This window comes from Varanus komodoensis, unplaced genomic scaffold, assembly GCF_004798865.1.
Source record: "Varanus komodoensis strain SLA01 unplaced genomic scaffold, ASM479886v1 scaffold8, whole genome shotgun sequence".
Lineage (NCBI taxonomy): Eukaryota > Metazoa > Chordata > Lepidosauria > Squamata > Varanidae > Varanus > Varanus komodoensis.
In genome coordinates this window covers 36,276,851-36,300,589 of record NW_025336481.1, presented here as the reverse complement: position 1 = coordinate 36,300,589, position 23,739 = coordinate 36,276,851, and the positions used below count along the sequence as shown (strand labels likewise).

At 42.8% G+C, this 23,739-nt stretch overlaps 1 protein-coding gene across 1 annotated transcript; it reads left to right on the top strand.

Moving 5' to 3' along the window:
* Positions 1-2,999: 2,999 nt before the first annotated feature.
* SYCP2L (synaptonemal complex protein 2 like) lies at positions 3,000-22,702 on the top strand. Its single transcript, XM_044455208.1, has 10 exons — positions 3,000-3,035; positions 10,201-10,338; positions 10,424-10,543; positions 12,543-12,647; positions 17,366-17,390; positions 18,243-18,328; positions 18,441-18,529; positions 20,008-20,042; positions 22,089-22,231; positions 22,646-22,702. Exons 1-10 carry the CDS (start codon positions 3,000-3,002, stop codon positions 22,700-22,702), a joined length of 834 nt encoding a protein of 277 aa, XP_044311143.1.
* Positions 22,703-23,739: the final 1,037 nt, after the last annotated feature.

Below are 23,739 nucleotides of genomic sequence, written 5' to 3'. Positions count from 1 at the left end.
GACGGCTGGATAGATAGACCGGCCTGGGACTGCACTCAACAGCTTTGCCCAACTTGCCTTGCATAAGTCGCCGCGTCGCCCTCGCCTCGCCTTCGCCAGCGCTTGGCCTCTGTCCGCCCCGGAGGTGCTGAAATCAGCTTGAAGTTCTCTTTCGTCTTCGGGCTCGTCTTCTGAGCTGCTCGGGCTGGGATGGGCACCTTTTCTGCCTGCGACCTTCACCCTCCCACATACCTGATCTGCCGTGTTGACAGCACGTGGGTGGCGCTCCTCCCCACCTTCAGTCCTCGGGTCTGAGGAGCAAGAATCAACCAGCCGCCCCCCCGCCCCCCCGCACAAGATCAAGGACCTCAACGAGGAGCGGGGCCCGAAGCCAGCAGGCGCAGCTGTCGCATCCGAAGGGGAGAGAGTCAGCATAAGCGCGCTTACTCGGAAGTAAATCTGCAGAAGAAAATTAGAATTGCTTAACTATGAATGCATTCTGTGCAGAGAGGCCCCAAAAGGAAACACCACCAACTATTTTAATTGCGATCTACAAGGGGGTAGAGACGTGAGCAGGACTGTTTGAGATTAACAATCTGTTCAGGACTTAGAAATTGATTTCCACTGCTGTGGATCTGAACCATCAAGTTGTGCACTCATCTGGTCAGTGGCAGACCTGTGATGAACCCATTCCGGTTTTTACCAGAGGGTCAAACTTCAGCCAATCTATTTCCACTTCAGCTGTCTCAAGGTTGCTCAGCAGCAAGAAGTCAGCAAAGGGCCCTTTCCCAGTCAACCATACCACCATCCAGTTAAAGCTGGTCGTGACTGATCTACTACCTGGTATCCAACAGGACTTAAGTTACTCAATATGATCAGTATCTACATATTTAGGATCAGAGGCCAAATTCTAAATCATAATTCTAAATGAAAAATAGAAATAAAAATCACCACCTAAAACAATTCTATGGGCAGTGCGGATTAGGTTTTTAAATGGCAAAATGTAATTCCCCAAATAAATCTCTTTCTTTTTCCCTCTCTCTCACACAGAGAGATGCACACCATAGAGACAAAGTGTGAATAAATAAAAGGATCATTTTAATCAGGAGGTAATTGGAACCACACACATGAAAGGCTGTGTAGATACTGACAGATATGTCAGTAGAAACAGTTTACAGATATACAATCCTATTCATATTTAGATGGGGAAAAGTCCTGGGGCATGCTAGGAGTTGGAAGACTTTTTCCATATAAAAATGGATGTGGGGTAAGACTTGCAGTCTGACATGCATGGAAAGAGAGAACCACAGGGTTGGGGCAATTTTAAAAGGAGGCCCAACCTCTTCCTTCCTTACACTTTCTGAAAAGAATTTGCATGGGATAGTTCAGAGCAGAATGCTTGACCTCGATCCAGTAAATCAGTCCAGACAAGATGGAGGTGCTATTGGTGGGTAGCCCATCTGCCCAACTGGGAAATTTTCAGCCCGTCCTGCATGTAGTCACACTCCCACTGAAGGACAAGGTTCATAGATTGGGGGTGCTTCTTGACCCCAAGCTGTCACTCGTCTTCAGTGGCGAGGAGCACCTTCTATCAGCCCAGGCTGATTTTTCGGCTATGTTCCTACATAGATGAGTGAAGCTTGGCAAGTTATCCACACACTGGTAAGCTCTCACCTGGATTATTGTTATGTGTTCTGCATGGGACTGCTTTTGAAGCTGGTCTGTACACTCCAAATAATTTAAAAGAGAGCAGTGTGTGGACCTGTTCTAGAGAGTGTATTATGCTGGTTCTCCATCAACTGCCCAGGCCCATTAACATAAATGGCTTGGGGCCAGGGTATCCAAAGAAACACCTGTCTCCCTATATCCCTACCACATCACTGAGATCTTCAATGGAGGCCCTTCTTCATGAGCCGCCCCAGTGAGGTAAAAGGGGAAATGGTGAGGCGAAGGGCCTTTTCCACTATTGCACCTTGCTTCTGGAATGTCCTTCCCAAGGAAGCATTTTTAGCACCCTTACTTGCATTCTGCTGCCAGGTTAAGGTTTTTCTATTTAATACTTGGTTTTAATTTAGATGCCAGGAAGCACTTCCTGACAGTTAAGACCCTGAGGGTGTGGAATGGGCTTCCAGAGGAGGTGGTTGGGGCCCCATCGGTGTGGGTGTTCAAGGATAGGCTGGACATGCACATGGTGGGCATGTTGTGAGTGGAGCCAGCTGGTGCCGGAGGTCAGACTAGATGGCCTGGGAGGTCCCGTCTAACTCACTCTGTTTCTATGTTTCTATGTTAATTAGTTGTTTATTTTTATGCCATTTTATTGTTTTTTGCTTTTATGTTCTCCTGTCTGGTATATTATGATATGCTATGTCATTCAGGTTTTATGCTGATGATTAGCTTTTACAATTTTAACTCTGCTTTATGATCTTATGATTTTATGATAATTGTTATATCTCTTTGTGAGCCACCCTTCAGGCTATGGGGCAGAATACAAGAATAACAAACAGGCAAATAAAATAAAATAAAGCCTATGCAAAGTTTCCTGGATCTTAGCCTATGGGTTTGTGGTACACAAAGTTCACCCACCCCCAAGCTGGGGGTGAGGTGGGGGACAGCTTTTGCGAGCAATGAGCCTGGACCTCTCCACTTGCCATTGCAATAAACTGTGGATTATTACGAGGAATGTTTTTTGATGGCACCCCTGAACCTGAGAGGAGCAATCAAAAGGGGAAGAGATGGAAACGACACTTTTCTGAAAGAGTCATGCTCCCCATCCGGACTGAACTTTTACTGCCCAAGTCTGCATACTCCTGGGAGGAGGGGACTTTTGCTGATAGCCACAAGACTACTTCCCAGGCAAGCATGACCTAACCGTTGCCATCCAGGTAAAACAAGCATGTACTCCTCAAGACAGTGAAGTAGGTGACATCAGCATGACTTAATCTCCAGCTAATCTCCAGCAGAGGCAAGAGATGTTGTGACTCAGAGTGGATGATACATTCATTCATGGTGCAATAGTATGCATGTCAGTCCAACTGAATTCCCATACACGTTCTCAGGTGAGTGCACAATTGCCACCTCAAATACAGGTAACCCTCTCACAGTTAAGCATTGCCATGGAAGCCAGTATAAATCTAAAAACTTTAGGATGTTCATTTTCTCCCCAGGACTGTCCTATACCTATAATCTACCCAAAACCATCCACACAGTGCACAAAGCCCATCTCAACCAAAATGCTTGAATGAAAGCCAATGATGACTTACAGTCTTATTCTTGACCTATCTGCTTGAAGGAAAGCACACCTCTCCTCTTAACCTATGGTCCATGGAGCTGTGGTGAGAATGCAATGGGAGAGAGTGAACCAGAATACATGCTGGTCTGAGCAACTTAGAGAAAAAGGTGGAATATAATTGTAAGAAATAATTCCTGAACAACAGTACAATAATTATCCTGTGTCTATTTATTTTACCCATTATGTAAGCTCAAATAATTTGAAAGGGACAATCAGTACCCTATTGGATGGAGGCAAACTGTCCAGCCATCACAAATATCTGTTAAGCCTTTGCAATGTCACTGTTCAACATGAAACCAAAGAACCCCCCTTTAGAACTTTCATGAGCGATTCTGTAGTAATATGTCAATCTTTCACCGCAGTAATAAGAAACAACTACTCTTTCATCATGCAAACTACAAAAAATGTCATGATGGCTTTGTCTATGATGTTTCCTTCCACAGGAATGTTAAACTGAGAGGGGTTATATATACTTAAAGCGGCAAACCTGAACCCATTTACCTGAGACTAACTCCCATTTTGTTCAAAGTATACTTACTTGTATAACATTGTGCTGTGAAAGAAAATATTTGCTCTGGGATTCAAAAATCTTGATCCCTTCAAACAGACATGCATGCACACACCCACTTAAGCACTACAAATCCGTGTTACTACTGATTTGCAGTGGTTCACTCCAGTACCATTCAGATGGTACAATGCCCTCCTATACATGTCTACTTAGAAGTAGGTCCCATTTGATTAGATATTCCTAGGACTGAATCTAATGAGACTTACTCTGAGGAAATACATTAAGGTTCTACTCATCAGAAAGCCTCGTTTCCAAGTAAATATGCACTGAGTGGACCTTACCTTTTGCATACACATGGCTAGGATTGGGTCTGCACTACTTAGCAAATTCTAGTAACAAATTCAACACTCCTTAGCCATTCTAGAAACCTGAGTTCAGCTGTGCATGGGGAGGAGGTTGCAATTTGCAACACACTTACTCCACAGTAGTTCTAATGAACAAATCAGAATATATATGTGGTACTACTCCACTTCCTAAAGCTTTATTAAGACCTTTATTTCAGCAAGTACCTGTGGAAAACAGGAAGTTGATAACCTCCAGAGAGCAGGGACTCCTACTAATACTTCTCTGATGGGACCTACTTCAGAGCAAACAAAAATACTGACAGGTTTATAAATAAGTTTGTCTTCAGAGACATGCAGCTAAACGATCAACAGACAGCATTCATATTTGATGGTTATGTCCTACAGTTAATATCTATTGGATATTTGTTTCATTACATGGTATTAAAATATATGTTGCTTATTTACCCTGAATTGTGTGTCTTAAAGTGGCAACCCTGTAATTTTTTACCTGGAAATCCTATTTGAGTTCTGAGTAGACCTGTGTAGAATTAAGCATAACCATGGAGCTATTGGAGTGTGTGTTGTGGCAAATTGGTTAAAGAAATCTTCTGTTGAGTGTTTACTAAAAATGTGTATGGCATTACAAAATATGGTAAAAACCAGAGAAGGAACCAGCAAGTTGATAGATTTGTGGGAAACAGGACTTTATTGGTTCATTACGGAAATGAGAAACCTATGAATAAAGTTTACTCTTCTTGTACTTCTTAATATTTTAGTGATTGAGATTCAAGCAAAACAACAACACAGATGCTAGACTTTACTTATGAATGTGTGTATTTATTCCAAAGTATTCATCAGCATCTTTCTAGTCATTAAAAGTTAAAAGCTCAAATAAAGAGCCCCAAGAACAATTTTTACAAGAGAAATAAAAGCTGAAGTTCTATATACACTTATCTTGTAGTAATTGAACTCAATGGAACTCACTTCCAAGTACTAGAATTCTGCACTATAGTCAGCATGGTATATTTTCTGCATATTACTATGAATATCCATGTCTTTTCCTCAATCTTTCTGTCTCCGTTTAATCCATCAGTCGGTGCACACAAGAAGTTTCAGACAGGGCTATCGCTCCCAGAATCTCTGACCATTGGTGGAACTTTCAGACCAAAAGTTGCCAACCGCTTTATCTATTCCCACTCACAAGATGGTTGGGGGGGGGGGGGAATGGCTCTGATGGAGGCAGGGAGAATAGAAATACAATAAAGTACAAAAGAAGATGCGGGAATCCTTAGGTCTATATAAGTTTACCTAAGAGTACACCTATACAAATCTATACAAACTTACCTAAGAGTAAGTCTAATTTATTTATATTTATATGCACTTCTTGCAAGGAATTCAAGGTGGATTGCACAATCCTATCCACTACACCGCACAGGCTCTCCTTGCCCTGGCAAGTAGTTTAACACAACACCTTTTCTTCCAAAGGAAATAAAGGCTGTGGTCTTAAACGCAGTTGCCTTGCAGCAGTTGAACTCAGTGGGACCTTTAAATACTAGGCTAGCACTATAAAAGTATGAAATACGAATTGTCACTATCCTTTCAGAAAGTATTAGTTTGTGCTGCAATCCTAACAAAGAAACAGTTACTTGCTTTCAATCTCTATCATCTGGGACAGTAAACTTTTAAAACCACAGCCCGACCCCTTCCCTCTTATCTCCCCAAGAAACAGCAAATGCACTAATGCCGCCTGTTTGCAAACGAATAGCGTCGCCCTCTGCGTCTATTAACTAATCTTGCACAATTTTATACCGCAAGCGCCGGCGCTTTGGTCGTCCTACGCACCAAGGAAAACTGCATGGGATTACACAGCGTTCTTTGAAGGCAATTCCTTGCACGCTACCGGGGCCTATACTCAAGGAGTTTTCAGTAGCCATACTCTCCCAGCATACACAGGCCTGAACCCTGGCGCCTCCATGTAAAACCCCGGGCCTGGAAGCAGCAACGGCTGAAAGCGGAGTCAGGTGCAGCCGGAGCGCTCATTAAGGCCGCACGTGGCTTTCCTGGTGGGTGGTGGGGGGGATTGGAAGCGATGCTGCGCGATCCTGCCACAGGTTAGTTTATAGGCGGGGAATACGCGACGGTAGCATGCAATGCTAATTGGCGTTCCACTAATTTCTACTTTGAGTTGGACCAGGACGTATGCAAGCCTGGATTTTTCCATTCAAGGTTTTTTCCCGCTCCGCTTCTTTGTATTGCTCTGTGTATTGGAGTAAGTAAACGCTAGCAGTGTGTATGTGTGAATCGTAATCTGATTGCACCGAGGAAGGTCTCTTGAACAAACACAGCTTGCAAATGCCGGCACGATTTACTAAACGGAAAGATTGAGAGCCCGTAGGAGCTTCCGCAGGATAGACCCCGCTAAACTGAATGGTACGTAGAAATGCTTGAATTAATTCCAAGTAAGCCTACCGAATGAACTTTTAAGTAATGGGCTGCATAGGAGCTTCCTGGGGACTTTTTAAAATTTCTGATTAATTCACCCCGCCTTCAAATCGGGGGTGTGTAGAGCAGCTTTCCCCAACCTGTTGCCCGCCACATATTTTGGGTTATAATCTCGATCAGCTCCAGCCAACGTGGGAAGTAGATAATAAGAATTGTAGCTGCAAACATTTGGTGGTATAATGCTGACGAAAGCTGAGCCCGAGTGTCTTTCTCTTGGCTTGCGCCGTCCCTGCTCGCATTCGAAATATGAGTTACTTCTGCTTAAGATGGGAGGCGGGCATCAAGATGTTTGCAGCTGCCTCTTCCAGGGAATGGGACAGGACCGCCAAAGCCCCTCTTTAATAGGGGAATTGAAACGCTTAACTGCATTTTCACGTTACTTTCCTTCCCGTTTAAGGCGCTTTTCCAGTGTGCATTTGTTTTAGGGTGAGGAGAAAGCTTGCTGAAGGCCGCAGTCTTGCTCCCTCCCTACCCGAGAGTGATGTCCATTGAGTGCCGTGGGACTTTTAAGTGGACATGAGGGTGTTATGTATTCCAGACTTTTCTGTTCCCCATAACAGCGCTAAGCTGGTGTTCCTTGCCAGTGTTTAAAAGGAAGTATTTAGGGAGCCACTGTGTTTTTTTTTTTTTTGTTTGAAATGCAAAGTGTTGTAATCATAGAAGGGGCTGCCTACCCTTTTTGTGATAGCTACTCTTAAGAAGCAGCCCGATGCACATTTCGGTAGGGAAAAAATGGGTTACAACTCCCTAGCAGGCAGGAATGTTGGCTGCAAATTGTAGAATTTCTTTCCATCTAATCATGGGTAGTCCCAGGGCAAAAGGAACAAAAGCTTTGCCATAAGATGGCTGCTAAAAGCCTAATACTGTAAGAGCAGTTTTAGGCTTAAATAGGATTCCTGATCTGACCAGGAATAAATGTTACGAACCTTGCTTCCCAGTATGCTTTAGAAATGTTGAAGGCCCTGTCCTGAAAGACCTGTCCTTTGGGGCACACCTTAGACAAGCCAATACCTGCCCTTCCAGAAGGGTCTCTCTGTCTTGTGTTCAACCCTAATGCTTTATCCTAAGGTGTTTCTAGCATACTGCCTACCTGATCCTCAACCACTCATCTAAACTGTATGCAACTGGTAGGCTATAAAAACTTGTACAGACTCCATCTTGATCTACATACACATTTATTTTCCTGTACAGCTGAATTAAACTGTAAAAATTGTTTTGCTTGTACACACCCAGTGGACTCTCAAAAGTTCTGTTTTTCCACTCTTGCCAGTAGGTATGTGTCATTAATTGCTGTGTTTGGAAGGCTTGTGAGGACAGTGGACATATATTTTTGGTTGGATTGGTGGCTACCAGTTTGGGCTAGTAAAGTTTGTGAAAACCCTTCCTCTCCCCTTTAGCAATATTTATTCAATGATCAAATTACATAATCGGTGTTTATGTTTGGTACTCTAGGACTGCACTGATTTCTCTCCTTTTTTTCTTACCTAAAGGAAGAAGAAAGAGAGGAGGAGGGCAAAATGCTGGACAGAACTGAGTACTATGTAACTATCATGTCGTGTATGCTAAAATTGCTCAGTCAATTTAAAGATCAAATGTGTTTAGAGATTCCTAAGTCTGTGTAAACTTAAAATGTAGAACCAACTAATTGATTTTGCTGTAGTGTTTCTCCTTGTGTATTATGCATTTTCCCCCAGTGCCTTCACAATGTTTGTCCTTGGATGTTTATAGAAGCTTTTCTCTCCACTATGGCAGATGCCAAGATTATCTTGGCAGAAAATTAGGTTGGACCTCAAAAGCTATCTAGTCCAACCTTCTGCTATTGTAGGAAATCTGCTTGCAGGAACATTGTTGATAGGTAGTTATCCAGCCTCTGCTTAGAAACCTCTAATGAAGAAGCATCCACTACCTTACAGTGTTGTTTTCTTCTACCATACCTTCAAGGGTTTCATCTAGAACATACTCGGTTTTGGTGTAGCTTGTGTAAATTCTGAAAGGTGATAAAGAGGGCAATAGAATTCAAGGCTAAAAGCTGTCCTATAGCAAGTGATGTTCTAAATTTTAAAATGTGTTCTTTTTTCTACACTTTGATTTTGAAAGGTAGTTCATCTAGTCAAATACTAAGAAGAAATAATATTCAGCCCAATTCTGTTATTAAAAAATGAAGACAGCAAAACAGCTTTCAAGATGGTGCTTTGTGTATCAAAATAGCTAAACCCATCTAAAATAATAGCAAAATTAAGCTAAACCCAACTAAAACATCCATGTAGAAATAAAACTATTAAATGTTTACATTCTGTATGAAAGCCCTTAATCTTGATGAGTTTTAAGGACTTCTGTCCTTGCAACTAAACACTGCTAAGTGATGGTGGTCAAGATTCTGTCACAGTGACTTGCATGTTAAACATCCAAGTGTTATGTGGTTAAGCTGAGTGCATATTAATTTCTCAATGAAGGCTCACATATGACCATATGCTTTGTTTGGAAGTGGATTATTCTTCCTACTTGACATTTGTATATCTCTTAAGACAATGTGTGAGCATTTGTTAAAATGGCGCCAAAATGGGCACTAATGAAGGGGTCTGCAAAACTTGTATTTATTTTTTTGGAGTCTCTGTATGCTGTCCCATTCGCATAAGCCTCGGGACAGCTTCCAACATAATAAACAACATATAAAAAATACATATAAAATCCGGATTCTCCCTGGCTGTGTAGAAATTAAAACCAATAAATGATATTAACAGTTATTAAAATATTGTCGAAATAAAAAGGTCTTGGCCTGGCGCCGAAAAACAACGACGGCGCCAGGCGGACCTCTCTGGGGAGCACATTCCATAAGTGGGGCGCCACTGCAGAGAAGGCCCTCCTCTGGGTACTCACTCTCCTAATGTCCTTCACCGAGGGTTCCCGGAGGAGGCCCTCTGCCGCCAATCTCCACATGCAACTCTCATGAACGCTTCCCATTGTCTTTGCTGGCTAGGGCTAATGACAAAAGTAGAGAAAAACATCTGGCGAGCCACAGTTTTTCTCCTCCCCTAGTCTCAGAGATAATGCCTAATATAGATATAGCTCTAAGTGCCAGCTACAGGTCTTCTTAAAATGTTGCAAATGCCCCTGTAACAGTTCATTTTTGAGCTATGTGCTTGTAATGCAAAATGCATGCATTGTACAAGTATAAAGGTCATGGGATATTTGTGTCTAAGGCCTCCTAATTAAGCCTACCGAGTGCTTCACTTAGCATTGGGCTTAGTTTAGTATGAACAGTGCCAGAACACTTCATGCATATGAGACTGGTATGTTCTTTAACCATGTTGTCCATTTCAGTTATTCCAAAGAAGTGTACATATTTTTGTTCATTTCACAGCCCTTTATTTTCCAACTCCTAACATATTTAGTCATGACAACTTTCTTACATGGATGCTACTTTGATATAGGCAATACCATGTAATATTTACAGGTTAATGAATGAAGAATGCACGTTCCTGTTTTGCTCTGTTTAACATGTATAGACTTACTGTGGGCAGGTTAACCTTTAATAGGAGAAAACTAGTTTTGAAGTGTTATTTTGATTTTTATTCTAGCTAGAGTCACTATTACGTGATGCCTTTAAGGGGAAGGGATTTCAGAAACTAAATGAATTGGTACAAGAAAAGGATATTTGTCCTCCTCAGAAGTATAGCAAGTCACTGTTAAACCAACTGGACAAAACTCTAAAAAAGGCAAGTAGAAAACTTCCATCTTACAAGCTAAACATTATTGAATTGCTTGTCTTGGCCATAACTTTAGGATTTTTCTCTTACCCAGGAACTAGACAAAAATGAATTTTCAAACGTTTCCCTATTGTTGAAATGTATTCAGCTGTACTGTAGAAGTGATCCCCAAGAAGGTCTTGATCTGTTTCTCCAGGAAGGATTGATACCAAAGATAAGTAACTCCCTGAACGAATGCCATGTAATCGATCTGTTAAATCGGTTAAACAGGCCCAACTCTTCCTACAAACTTACTGTACTGTAGCTTAAGATACTAAAACATAAATAAATATTCTTCCTTTCAAGTAAGGTTTAATTACCAAATCATTTTTCAAAAGCAGCTTTTTGGGACTCACTTTGCTACTTGTGTGCAAAGTTTATAAGCTTTATGTTATGTTTGTTTAGGTAGGTTTCTCAGAATATCTGATATTCTTGCATACTAGCAGAAATCAGTTGGAAATTGAAAACCCCATAATTGCTGCAGGCATTCTCTTTTTTCCCCCTTTCCCAAATAATTTGTCCGGATGAATTGCCACTGAAACAGCAGCCCACATTAAGATTTGCACATGGGAAGGGAAGCCTTGGCAAGCTAAGGATTGGCCTTCCCTTATCAACTGCTCAAATTGCAGAAAATGCAGTGACCTGGAATAGAAGTTACTGACCAGTTAATAATTGTGGCACCTTGTAGAAGTATTGACCCCTCCCCTCAACTTTTTCACACTTTGTTGTGTTAAATCTGGAATGGAAATGAATTTAATTGGTGCTTGATGTATTCAAGATTCTCAGCACTTTGATGGTGCAGAATCTGTTTGTTGTGGCCCAAAAGTTAGATAAGAAAAGAAATTGGCACTTGTTGGTTGCAGAAGTATTCACATCCTTTAAAAACAAGAACCCGAATGTTTTAGAATGGCCCAGGCAAAACTCACACTTACTTTGTCTGAGAATCCAGGGTAAGCCTTGAGAGTCAGTGCTCATCACTGGTCCCCCATCCAACCTGGCTAAGCTTGAGCAGTTTCACCAGGTGAAAATGAGCAGATGTTGCAGAATCCAGAAGCTCAAAGCTGATAGAAACTTAGCCAAGAAGACTCAGGGATGTAATTGCTGCCAAAGGTCCTTCTACCAAATATTGATAGAGGAAGGGTATGCATAAGAATGCTTAAGTAATCAACAAGTACCAGTTTGTTTTTATTAACTGCTGTGCCTCAGTAAAAAATATTTACACCTTCACAGTGTTAAGTACCTTCTTCATCTTAAGTGGTAATAATACCAGTTCAATCCATTTCAATTCCAGGCTGTAATACAACAAAATGTGGAAAAGTTGGGAGGCAGGGAATGAATCCTTCTTCAAAGGTTAGTTATACAAGAAAGCTCGTAATTGTGGCTGACCTCAGAACAGACTGCATGGAGCCAGGAATTGGCATTGCCAAAGTGGTTTGCTAGACTCCTCTCTTACTTTGCAGTGATAGTGGTAAATTTAGAAATGGAGGTGCTGATCTGTAGCCATACTCCCAAGACGAGTCCAAACATTCAGGCAGCTTTGTTTATCTAGCTCAGCAAATCAGTTGTACAGTATTCATCTCCACTGAAGCTGATAGATTGTAATGACCTGGTTAATTCATTTATTAGATTTATATCCCACTTTTTTCTCAGTTGAGACTGAGACACATCAGAATACTGTTCAGTACAAAAGGCAGCAATATATTGTGAGGAAAATTCATTTCCTTTCAGTTATTGTGAGGATTGCAGCTCAGGTCAGAGGGAAAAGGGAACTCTGAAAGGGAGTGGAGGTTGATGTCAGTGACCCTGGTAGAATAACAATTTTTGGAAGTGCAGCATTACATCCCTGTGAGCCCTGGCTTTTAAGTGCAAGAGGTGGTGACGGGGAGAGATGCTTCTCTGTCTGCTGGCTGCCTAGTTGCCATGATTGTTGACATTGAGAAGCTGGCTCTCCAGTCAGCCATGCACCTAAGCAATGTTGACTGAGGTTCCTCTGCTGCCATCATGTAGATCTTCTCAGAGGAGGTGGTGATGGTGAGTGTGGAAATCATTTGCCTTGATCTATGCCTCTTTGCACAAAAACACCACCTCTGTCATTGGTCCCTGTACATTTAATTGCTCTTTACAACTTAACGTTAAAATTGGTTTTAATGCTGCTTTTATGTGCTTGGCTTTACATGGTCACTTGGTTTGAGAGGACAAGAGAATTTTTGAGCCTGATAGACCCAAATGAAAGTAAATTCTTGGCCAATCTTATTGAAGACTTCTTTGATACAGCCTTGGTAAGTATATGGAAATGAAAAATTTGGATTGTGTCATGGCCTTTCTACAGCAATGGGCCAATTAATCCATTGACAAACTCTTGGTTAACACTGAGTTGTTTAGAAACATAGAAACAAAGCGAGTCAGAAGGGGTTTCCCAGGCCATCTAGTCTGACCCCTGGCTCTAGCCAGCTCCACTCACGACATGCCTACCATGTGCATGTCCAGCCCATTCTTGAACACCCTCACCAATGGGGCTTCAACCACCTCCCGTGGAAGCCCATTCCATACCCTTGGGGTCCTGACTGTCAGGAAGTACTTCCTGGCATCCAAATTGAACCTTGGTTCCCTGAGCTTTGCTCCATTGGAGTGCGTCCTGCCCTCCTCTGCAGGGGAGTTCTCCACCTACCTCCATGTGACACCCCCTCACATACCTATGTGTCACCAGCTGATCCCTTGGAGTCTGTTCCACGCCGAAAAGACCCAGTTCCCTCAGTCTCGCCTCATACAACTTTCCCTCCAATCTGGCCACCATCCTTGTGGCCCTACGCTGCACTGACTCTAACCTGACTATATCCTTCCTGTAACAAGGGTCCCAGAACTGAACACAATACTCCAGTTGCGGGCGCACCAGAGTTGTATAGAGTGGTAGTGATACCTCTCTCGATCTAGAAGCCACGCTTCTAGCTATGTAACCAAGGGTGGCCTTCGCCCTCTTGACCACCGCATCACACTGCTGACTCATGTTTAGCCTGCAGTCAACCAGTACCCTGAGATCCCTTTCACAAGTGCTGCTGTCCAGCCACTTGTCCCTAACCTGACCTTCTGACACCCATTCCTATGCTCCAAGTGCAAGACCTTGCACTTATCCACATTGGACGCCATCCTGTTGTCTCCTGCCCACTTCCATAGTCTATCCAGATCCTTTTGCATCTGGAGTACCTGCTCTTCAGTTGTGGCCACTGCCCCGTTTTAGCATCATCGGCAAATTCGATCAGCAGACCCCTTCTTCCATGTTGTTGATGAAAAGATTGAACAGTATTGGCCCCAGGACAGAACCCTGGGGGACCCCACTTGTCACTGGCCACCATCCTGATGATTCCCCACTAATGGTTGCCCTCTGCTTTTGATCAGTCAACCATCAGACAGTGCATTGGTCTATCTCAAAACTCCTCAGTTTCTCAACCAGGATATCATGGGGCACTTTGTCAAAGGCCTTGCTGAAATCCAGGTAAACCACATCACCTGCATCCCCTCCATCTAGCCACCTTGAAACCTTGTCATAGAATTTCACAAGGTTTGTCTGGCAGGACCTGTTTTTATGGAAGCCGTGTTGTGTGGCTGCCAGCCTCCCTTCCCTATTTAGCATCGCTAGATCTCTCCCTATTATGAGCCTTTCCATTGTTTTTCCTACAATGGACATAAGGCTAACTGGTCTGTAATTTCCCATGTCTCTTCTACTACCCTTTTTGAAAATTGGAACCACTGACACCACCCTCCACTCCTCTGGAACTTCACCCATTTTCCACAAGGCCTCAAAAATGGAGGCCAGTGGGCATGAGACAACCCCTGCCAACTCTCTAAGTACCCTCGGGTGTAACTCGTCAGGGCCTGGCGTCTTTGTAATGTCCAATGCCCTGAGGAGCCCCTCAACTTCTAGGGCGGTGACTCTAATCTGTGTCCCTAAGTCCTTGGCCTCATCTAATCTCCCATGCGGATCTCCTCCGTCCTGCTTTGGGGAGAACACAGAGGCAAAATAGTCATTTAGCATTCCCTCACATCAGTCACTGGATCCCCTTCCTCCTCAGACTACCAGTCTCCCCTTCCTCTTGCTATTTACATGCAAGTCTCAGCTAGTAATCAGCCTTAGCCTTGCGAAGAATCCTTCTGTAATGGGCTTCCTTCTCCCAGTATACCATTTTGTTTATTTGCCCCAGTGCCCATTTCCTATGGAGGTTCCTCTTTCGTCTAATCCCTTTAACCACCTCCTTTCGCATCCATGGCGGCACTCTCCTCCGCCTCCCCACCTTACTGACTAGAGGTATCGCCAAGGCTTGCACCTCCAAAACCACCCTTTTGAGTGCCATCCACCCCTCCTCAACTCCCTTGCCTTCCAGTAACCTATCCTAGGAGACTTTCCCCAGTCTGGCCTTCAGTTGGCCAAAGTTGGCCCTCTTGAAGTCCCAGCTTCTAGTACTCGACCTGCTGCATGTCCCCAGTCCCCGATCTCAAAGCAAAGGATGGAGTGACCACTCACATCCAGAGCTCCCCTAATCTGTATTTCATTTATCAGCTCCTCTCTATTGGTCAAGACCAAGTCAAGGATGCCCCCCCCCCCACCCGCACGCCCCCCACACCTCTTGGCCCCTCTGCATGAAAAACCCTCCCTCTATAGCATCTAGGAAGCGACTGACCTGACTATCACCGCTGAGTGAGTCTCCCAATTAATATTCAGGAGATTAAAATCTCCCATAATTACTGTGTCCCTCCCCCAAGTTATCCTTAGAATCTGATCTGTCAGGACATCATCCAGGGTCTCAGTTGAACTGGAGGGCGATAACTTACCCCCACTGTCAGGTCCCTCTCCCTGTCAAAACCCCTAAGTTTCACCCAGACTGCCTCTGCCGAATCCCCATCTGTGCTGCATTCTGTCTCACTACGTCCTATCCCTTCCCTGACGTATAAAGCCACAGCCCCACCCCTCTTTCCCTTCCTGTCCTTTCTAAAAAGGTGATACCCCTCTATGTTCACATTCCAGTCTTGCCTTTCATCCCACCAAGTTTCTGTGATCCCCACCAGGCCATACCCTCCTATTCCCAGGAGAACTTCAGGCGCTTCCTGCTTATTACCCATGCTCCTAGCATTGGTGTACATGCACACCACCTCCTTCCTACACCTTCCTTTCTTTGGGTTCCCCAGCCTCCTCCTTCCTCCCGTCTTCCCTGATACTGGCCCCCTCTTTGTAGGGGTCTTGTCAGCCCCTGTGGTACCTCTAACACTCTGGTCCCAGAGCCCTGATCCTCTTCCATCACTTGTCCAATCAGGAAAAGTTCCTAGGGGCCCTGGACACCCCACCCCCCGGACTCAGTTTAAAGTCTTCCGGACAAAGCTCGCTAGAGCATTTCCGAAGGGCCTTTTCCCCATCCTCGTGAGGTGCAACCCGTCCCTTGCCAGAAGTCCATTGGCAAGAAACTGGGTGCTATGGTTGAGGAACCTGAAGCGTTCCTTCTGGCACCACACACTGAGCCAGTTGTTTAACTCATAGACAACCCAAAATATTCAGGCTTGGACTTCACAGTAACAGCATATTAATCAGGCATTCATAGGCTGCTTACTCAAACTAAAGATGGCACATGTATCCTCTATATACCCCTTAAAATAATTCATGGGCCCGTAGTATTCTTAAACCATGATTTACTGTCATGACACGTGAAGCAGTCAATATTTGTGCACTGTAAAGCTGCCTTTACAGTGATCTTTCACTGTAAATAAGTGATCTTTCTTTTCTCCCTATAGCCATGCCAACTTGTGGCCTTTGAGAAGAGCTCTTTGGCCTTATCCCTTCCCACATGGTTTGCCAGTTTACTCTGGCCAATTGTACACAATTGGTGTACAAGTGTGGCATAGTTCATAGGCAGATTATGGTGATACTCTTCGTGCATTCATAATGGACTGTCTAAGGAAGCTTAGTACATCACTGGGAAGGACTTGCGTGGAAAGCCATCCTCAGAACGTTGTAAAATGCAGTGATGCCCATTTATGTTGTGTGAAGGGCTGATAGAGAGAGAGAGAGAGAGAGAGAGAGGTTCTTGAAAATTACTTCCTGTGGTTTAGTATACCATGTGGCTGCAAGAATATTTTCCATTGCAAGGCCACACAGCAGTTTAGCACGTAGGTACCCATGATAGTAGTGAGGAACATGTAGCCTGCCTGCATTGCCAGTTGTGAGGATTGATGGGACTTGAGGTCCAGCAACATCTGGAGGGCCATGCATTGTCCATCCCTGATCATGACTAATGTGGGAAGCAGACTCAGTAAGGCTTTTTGAAGCACCCACCAGGTAGAAGCGATTTCAGTGACAAGTATGAAATAGCTGGTCCTAAGTGGTCATAGCATGAAGTATCGTTCTTTCATCTATGCCAAGACAGTGCATATTAGATCCTGGGATGGGAAATGTGAGCCAGTGTGGCGTAGTGGTGAAGAGGATGGGACTGGGACTCAGACGATCTGGGTTCGAGTCCTGGCTCAGCCATGGAGCCAACTGGGTGACTTTGGGCCAGTCACGGACTCTCAGCCCAGCCTACCTCACAGGGTTGTTGTGGGGATAAGATGGAGGAGGAGATATAAGCTGCCTTGAGCCCTTTGAGGAAAAAGGCAGGATATAAATCGAAAAATTAATAAATTAATTAATGTGGTTTTGCAGTAGTTGATGGACTGTAATTCACCTTAGCCAACATAGCCAGGGACGAGGGAAGTTACAGACTAGAATACCTAGAAGCAATGCCTAGAAGGCCCACCTTCCTGTCTTTACTATAAATGCTTGAAGTGTGCCATATGCCTGCTTAAGGGAGCGATCCTGTGCCCTGCAGATGGCATCCAAGGGTCAAGGGGATAGTCTGAAATGAGTGGGCAGAATTTTCAGTGCTCTGTTATCTACAAAGATGAGGTACTTATTTGGGATATCTCCATTCAGCTTTTACTCTTTCCCTTCCCCTCCACCCCGCCACCTTGTTTTCAGATTATCAGCAAAAGCAACAGTGAAGGTCAGTCACTGAATACTTTTTATACTGATCTAGTGCTCTTTAAGTGGAGGGGCTTTCATGGTTGTTTAATGGATATATTTTTGTGATTGTGATCCTCTGTGCAGTGAGAACAGTTGAGGCTTACTTGTGCATAAGCATGCATAGGGTTGGGCTTAATTCATAAGTTGCTTTGAGATCTTGGGTTGTAGTCAAGTTCTGTTATCCGTAGGTCTTCCCTAAATAGGGCTAATATGGGACATAACTCCTTGCAGAGAAAAAGACTGAGAAGGGGCATGTGTGAAGCCTTACTTGGGCTTCATTATCCTTTTAGCTGGAAAATTACAGGAGCTGCGGTCCACCACATCTGGAAGGCACAATGTTGGGAAGTCTGCATTAAATAAGTAACAAAAGTTTCAGCTGATTGCTCTGGGCCTCCCACGGTCAGTAAAGCTTCAGAGGTGAGAGCATCCTTACCAGCCCCCACACAGCTCTCTGTTGCAGAAATACATCAGAAACAAAGAAATTTCAAAAACTGAGCGATAGGTTTTTCACTTGCACTTACCGAAATAAGTGCAACATTCATACTTCATTTGCTATCTCAGAAGCCAGATATGGTTGTACATTAACAACATGTATTCAGTCAGCAGTTGATCAGCTAAAATGTTGTGGCTCTAGTAAAATGTAAATAATTTAAACTTTTTAAAGTTTTTTTTTAAACAAGGGAACAAAAAACAGTCCTGTTGTACAATATGATAAAACTCTTGTCAAACTGAATTGGGAAGATTATGAGGCATCAGTTACTAAGTTTAGTCATCTTATTCCCCTTTCAACCTGATACTGGCATTTCACCATCCACCCAATTTCATGTTTTAGGGAGAAGGCAATTGCTCGAGTCCTTCATTCCCTATTTGGGACATCTGGCTACTGAATCAGATGTGACCTGCGCAATTCAGCAAGAGGTTTGTTTCAAATGACCAATCCGTAGAATGAGTTCTAACAAGTAAAACCAAGCTACCATTCATAGATTTATTTCCTGCTCTCTTCTGCATTTTTTCAATTGTTGCATCAAAGACTCTGAGGACCTTAAACACTCTGTTGGATAATGCTGGACGAGAGGAAAGAAAGAAGTTTGTTGTGTCCGAAGAGATGGGTCTGCTGACGTAAGTTGGTTTGTAGGACAGAGGCGCTCATTAGGGTCTGTACCTTGTGACTCTCTCTATTAGACGCTTGGGAAGGGTGGTTTCCCTCCCACCTTAGGATAATTTTGTATTAGTTCTGTTTAGCAGAAACATGGGCTTTTGCTGAAGCACAAAAGGGAACGGTCAGTTGAAAGAAAAAAACTATATCGGCTTAGGCAGATTTATCAACTATGTTCCTGTCTGGTCAGGCAGAGCCTGGCCATGGCTATCCATGCAATGGTAGCCTCGCGTTTGGACTATTGTAACATGCTGTACATGGGGCTACCTTTGAAAACGGCCCAGAAACTCCAGCTAATTCAGAACAGGCCAGCACAGCTATTAATGGGACTGGCCCGTGACATCACATCACGCTGGTCCTCCATCAGTTGCATTGGCTGCCAGTTGACGTCCAGGCCCAATTCAGAATGTTGTTAAAACATTTAATGCCCCAAACAGCTTGAGGCCAGGTTATCTGAAGGAACACCTTCTCCCATATGTTCCTACCTGTTCTTTAAGATCACCTGTGGAGGCCCTTCTAAGGGAACCCCTTCCTGAAGAAGTGAGAGGATTAGCAGTTAGGAGAAGGGCTTTTTCTGTAGTGGCACCCTGCCTCTGGAACATGCTTCCCAGGGAGGTAGGCCTGGTGCCATCTTTGTTCTCCTTTCAACACCAGGTGAAAACCTTTTTATTTTCAGGTTATTTTAATAGTTGAGTCACACAGGACTGTTTGAACTCTTGGGTTTTATTATTTGCTGCTCTACCAAGAGGTTAAGTTCTTATAGCTGCAATGTTGTTGTCTTATTGTTTTTTATGGTTTTGTTCTGTATTAATCTTTTATTGTATATATTATTTTAAATTGTTCACTGCCCAGAGAGCCCATGGGCTATGGGGTGGTATAAAAACGTAATAAACAACGTCCCAGTGGGTTTTTATTGCTGCTTTCTACCACCATAGTGAAACCCTTGGTCCAGTTCTCCATCTGGCTAGGGCCCTCCTCCCTTCAGGAACAGTGCCACTGATGGACTGAGTGGCTGCTGTGGGGCAGTGGCAAACTCTGATCTGCCTTGTGTAACCGGGAATGTTTTCCACCAGTGTGAAGCTGGTCTTGGATACAGCCCAGGGTTGTCTTGCTTTCAGTGAATGGTGCAAGGCTTAGAGGGAAGTTTGACAAGCTGCTGCTGCTGTGATTTTTATGGCCAGCAGCTATATTTTATTATGTCTATGCATGTATGGATGATAGATCTGTGTGTTTGTTAAAGTAAGCAATATGAAAGAGGAGGTCGTTTGGTTACTGTGACCCTAATCTTTCATGTTGCTCTCAGAATACATTAATTAATATTGGCAAAAATTTGGTATCATCCCGTGTATTTATGTTGACCTTTCTGTATGCACACAACACATCCAGTTACAATTTCCCTCTCCCTAGACCTAATACTCAATACTGGGTTGTTTTGTTTCAGGAAAGAACTTGCAAAAACAATTCTCGATGTTGGTGGTAAGCAATATTTCATATCTTGGTCTCAGGTACAAAAATTTCAGGTGCTTGTTTTGAATAGGCATTAGAAACATGAAGTTAGATTAATTTCTGGACACTCAGAACTCCATGGTGCAAGCAGGGGTCCAGCAAGTGCAACTGAACTAGGAAGCCCAGAGAAGTCAGAATGGTCTCACTGGTTATTGCCCGTGGAATTGTATTGGGACTTAGGCCTATTTATTTCAGTAGAGCTACTCTGAGTAGAACTGGCACAATTTGACACTGGTCAAAGACTCACAGTATGGCTGTAGGCAACTTCTGGATGTAGAATTAACTAGTAATACCAGCCTATTGCCCAGGGTAACTTGAAGAATTGAGATAACGTATGTGAAGCCCATAGAACATGAAAGCACAAGTTGTACCCAGTGGTGATTTTGTACTAATGAGTGGGAAATGCTTCTACTCATGCTCCCTGGGGATGTGATTTTCCTACTTGGTGCAGCCTTCCATGTTTAATCTTGTTATTCTGGAGAGGCCTGAAACCCCAAGGAGCCGTTTCGGGGGAGCATGAGGGCTACGCTAAGTGGATGGGATTGACGAAAATCAGGTGTCTGGTCTTGTGTAAGTGATTTCTGCTACATGCAACCCTGTAGGATTGCTAAGCTTTTAAGATAAAGGTTCCAGCTTTCAATTTAAAGAAGAAAACTGCGCATGCTTTTGTTCACTCACTTTTAAAACAGCTCACACTCTGTTTGCAAGTTCTGGGAAGTGCTTCCAATGTGAGGTTGAGTGATTTCTCGCTTGCTGTAGCTCATGTACCAATGCTAGTTGCTTCAAATGGCTCATAGGTCTCTTTATCATTCTCGTGTGTTGCACCTTGGATAGAATACCAAACTTAGTATGGTTGAACTTATTTCAGAGTGTTTCTGGTGTACCTAAAACTGAATTAATTAATTAATTAATTAGACTTTTGCCTAATTCTGCTTGCAGTCTGCTCACAGAATTGGATCTCTTCATTGTTAAAAGTCTTGACTTTTGAATTTCTATATGCTTAGGACCATTTTGCATGTATCTGTGTTTTCCATTCTACCTGGCTATCAAACACAGCTACAGAGGGAAATGCAATGTCTCAAACTTGCTTTAATTTCCATTCATGTTTAGACTTTAAAGGGGCTTTACTTGTTATACTTAAAAGGCAAACTTTCAGAGGAAAGAAGAATATAACTCAAATGCTTGGACAAAGACTGTTTTAACTTGGTTGGATTCACATTTAATTTGAAATGATTGTTCTGTGTAAATACTGTGAACAAACCAGTCTTTATTATGGAATATGCTCCCCAGAGAGGTGTGCCTGACACCTCTCTGGGGAAGGTATTCCCGCCTCACTTTACCTACTTGCTATTTGCCTGATATTTTAAGTATTGACATTGTTTTTTAAGATGGCTTTTATTTGTTGTCAGTTGATGGTCAGTGCTTTGCTTTTATTTTATAACTGTCCTGGGATCCAGTGAAGGACGTTATTTAATAAATAAAATTTATTTATTTACAGTTTTTGTATCCTGCCCTTTACAATGTTAATTATTAACAAATTAATAAATGTGTTAGATATTTTTGGGTACTCATGGCATTTTCAGCATTTTGGTCTTTTGAAAGGTGAGATATCTTCCATGGCAATAGAATTAAATTCAGCAAATTGTGTATATCTCATTCCCATAACTTTTAAGGGGATGAGAAAGGCACACCTTAGCTGAAATGGGACCAAAGGATCTGTGACCTTCTCATATCAATCAACTATTTCTTATAAAAGTCACAAGCAAAACAAATGCAACACTGCCATAATTTACTTTTAAGTCCACAGAATAACATAGCACCAAACCTAAATTGTCCTTTTCTTCCTTCAGCAGAACAGTGTTTCTAATCACTGCCCAATGGACTCTTCTGGAGGCCGAATCAAGTACATCTTGATCACAACTTGTGTCGGGAAGGGAATGTTCCAGATGTGTGTTTGCAAGGGCATTGGGTGAATGCTGAGCAAAATGCTTTTATGAATTTTTCTTTCTCCTGCAGACTATGACATCCAGGTTGCTGTTGTGGAAGCCCTATTCAGACTGACGTTGAAAAAGTGGAGAGATGAACTTGTGCACAATTGGTTTGAGGATCAACATATTGCCAAGGCTTTTACAGAAATCAAAGATAGAGATTTTGAGACGGTAGGGGTGTTTGTTTTTCATGTCGATGCTTTTGCAAGCTTCCTTCATGAGCTACCGTGTGCTTTTGCCAATTTTTAAGCGCGTAACAACACTTGGAGCAACTTTTAACGTGCTTGTAACGAATTTGTTTTTCTCTGCTTTTAAGTGAATTGTTTGTGCTCTCTGGGTTGTGGGTAGGAGAGTGAAGGAGGCAAATTGAACATTGCAAGTTGACTTTAAAACAGGTCTGCAGGCAATCTGTACTGTTCCTCAGTTTGACACTAAACCAAATTCAAGTTTCCAGTATGAAAGGTACATGTGTTGCCTTGGGCATCACTAGGTAATCCCTGTGACTTTTTAAAAAACGAATTCTTGAATTTTGCCAAGAAGCAACATTGAGAACTGTGACTTCTTATTTCTTTTCCTCTCTTGAAGGACAGCAGGAAATTTCTTAATGAAGTGAATGAAACACTTGGGGATAAACGAAGGTAAGGGCTTGTCATGCTCCATCTCACCTGAAGGTTTCTGAGCACTTGCTTTGCACAGGTGCCTCCAAGTTTTGGTTAGGAATTATTTATGTGAAGCTTATCCACAATAGCCCTTAGTTTCATTTCTCTCCCCATGCAGATGTCTCTTTGAGGCATTGCAAAAGCAGGTTTATCAAGCATGCAAAAGTGTGTCCATTTCAGGCATGTAATGTTGGCAGATGGCGTTATACTTGGGATTGCAGAATTGCACCAATCTAGAGTGTGAAATCTAAACCTTTTAATTATGAATTCTGGGATGCATAGAAAACATAGAATATATATTTAGCTACTCTGCTCTGATTTGGCATGTTTGGTGGTTTCCTGGATCTTAAAAGTTCAGAAGGCACTAAGGGTGCAATCTTGTGGTAATGGGTCTAAGTCCCTGAACCTGATCAGGGGATTTCAAGTGTCCTGTGTTGCCATGGATGCTTTCTGTGGAGTAAGGATTAGCATGCTGTCATCCTGATACCAAAACAATTGACTTCCATGATTGGATTTCTTATGCTCATACATGGAAAGTATCCCTCCCACCAAAGAAAAGCTTTCATTTAGTACATTTCTAAATTGCCCAATAGCCAAAACTCTGGACATTTTACCAAGGTTAGAAACTAAAGGGAAAAAGAAAAACAATTTATATACCAATATATGAACAATATACATGTAATCTAAACAATGTTAACAGTTAGCAGTAAGAGATTTAGTAATAAGAAATCCTGGTGCTGTGGATAAAATTTTTTCTGTGGGTGTCTCAGCCAACAGGCCTTAATGGTTCAGGGTTAAGAAGTGTAGTAATTTGGGAGCAGCGGAGTGGTCTTTTAAACTGGTCCTGCTGAACATGGGTTTTAACATTTACTTTAATGAATTATTTCTGCATTTTAGTTATTTCTTGCATCTCCAGTAGCAAGGCCTACCCTAACTACTAACACAAGGTTTTAGTTGGTTTTCTTTGTTTTATGAAGTAATACTGTCCCATATCAACTGCATTTTCATATTAACATTTCA